We start from the raw sequence: 1362 nt of genomic DNA on the forward strand, positions 1-1362 counted from the left end.
AAGAAACCCATATTTCACATATGGACCTTTTTTAAATGGGTCAAATTTGACCCGAGGACAACAGGAGGGTTAAGTAGTCCATGGTAGGCTACTTGAGTAGGCTAAATGTACAGGTAGGCTACTCTGTATAAATGCAAACACTGGGACATTATCAGTCGGAACTGCCTTGTATTGTTCAAACTACTTTAACTTTAAGTTTGGGCTACTCATCGTATGTGTCCGCACTCCCGCTTGGATGAAAGTACTCCCGGGAGCGCGCACGCCCTAAACACCGGTGAATCTGCCGTGTGCCCGAACCGATAAAGCTGCTGCCTGTCTCCATAGCGACGGCACCCCGGAAATACAATATAACCTTCAGCTTATCAGCTGATCAGCTTACCGTGTGTTTTGCTGCCGCTTTGTTTATCGAAAAGGAATAAACTCATACCAGAGTTTGTTTGTTTGTTTTTTTGTTCGTCGGTTGAGTCTGTAAACATGTCGGAGCCTGAGGAGGAGCTGCAAGGAGAACAGAGAGACAGCACGAAGAAAAATAGGGATGAAAAACGAAGCGCCAAGGTGAAGAAGAAGAAGAAGAAGAAGAAGAAGAAGAAGAAGGAGGAGGAGGAGGAGGAGGAGGAGGAGGAGGAGGGGAAGCGGGAGGAAGAAGAAGAGAAGCAGCAGGTGGATGAGGAAGAGGAGCACAGGTGATTGTTTTTTTTTCCGGTTCCTTCAGTTCCACACAGAACCATAGAGAGCTCTCTGATTGGTTTATACAACATAAGAAAGAACAGAAGATCCTTAAATCTACAAAGTATCAACAATAACAACCTCGTTTAAAGTAAAAGCCCTGCAGTCAGAACTTTACCAAAGTAATACTAAAAGAAGGGATTTAAAGCATTAAATTGATGAAAATATGTAAATGAGAAACATGTTGTGTTTGTGTGTGTCAGTGAGTGTGTTGTGCTGCGTGGGATCTTCAAACTGGGGAAGAGGAGTCACGACGTCCTGCTTACCCAAACCAGGCTGACATGGATCCCCATCACCCCGGAGACCCCCACAGGTCAGTAAAGCAACGGCTGTCATGGTCACATGACGACTTATGTTGTCTTGCTGATGCGAGACAGTTGTACAGACAGACAGACAGGCAGACAGGCAGACAGACAGGCAGACAGACAGACAGGCAGACAGACAGACATACAGGCAGACAGACAGACAGACAGGCAGACAGACAGACAGGCAGACAGACAGACATACAGGCAGACAGACAGAAAGGCAGACAGACAGACAGACAGGCAGACAGACAGGCAGACAGGCAGACAGGCAGACAGACAGGCAGACAGGCAGACAGGCAGACAGGCAGGCAGACAGACAGGCAGACAGACA

At 47.2% G+C, this 1362-nt stretch overlaps 1 protein-coding gene across 1 annotated transcript in view; it reads left to right on the forward strand.

Annotated features, from left to right (window-relative positions):
* Positions 1–284: 284 nt before the first annotated feature.
* Positions 285–1362, forward strand: part of cerkl (ceramide kinase-like) — a 26685-nt gene continuing 25607 nt past the window's right edge. Inside the window, exons 1-2 of the mRNA XM_034884982.1 lie at positions 285–683; positions 930–1039. Coding sequence (XP_034740873.1) covers positions 475–683; positions 930–1039 — 319 coding nt within the window. The 5' untranslated portion in view covers positions 285–474. The remainder of the gene's footprint in view (positions 684–929; positions 1040–1362) is intronic.

The sequence above is a fragment of the Etheostoma cragini genome, chromosome 11 (genome assembly GCF_013103735.1).
Source record: "Etheostoma cragini isolate CJK2018 chromosome 11, CSU_Ecrag_1.0, whole genome shotgun sequence".
Taxonomy (NCBI): Eukaryota; Metazoa; Chordata; class Actinopteri; order Perciformes; family Percidae; genus Etheostoma; species Etheostoma cragini.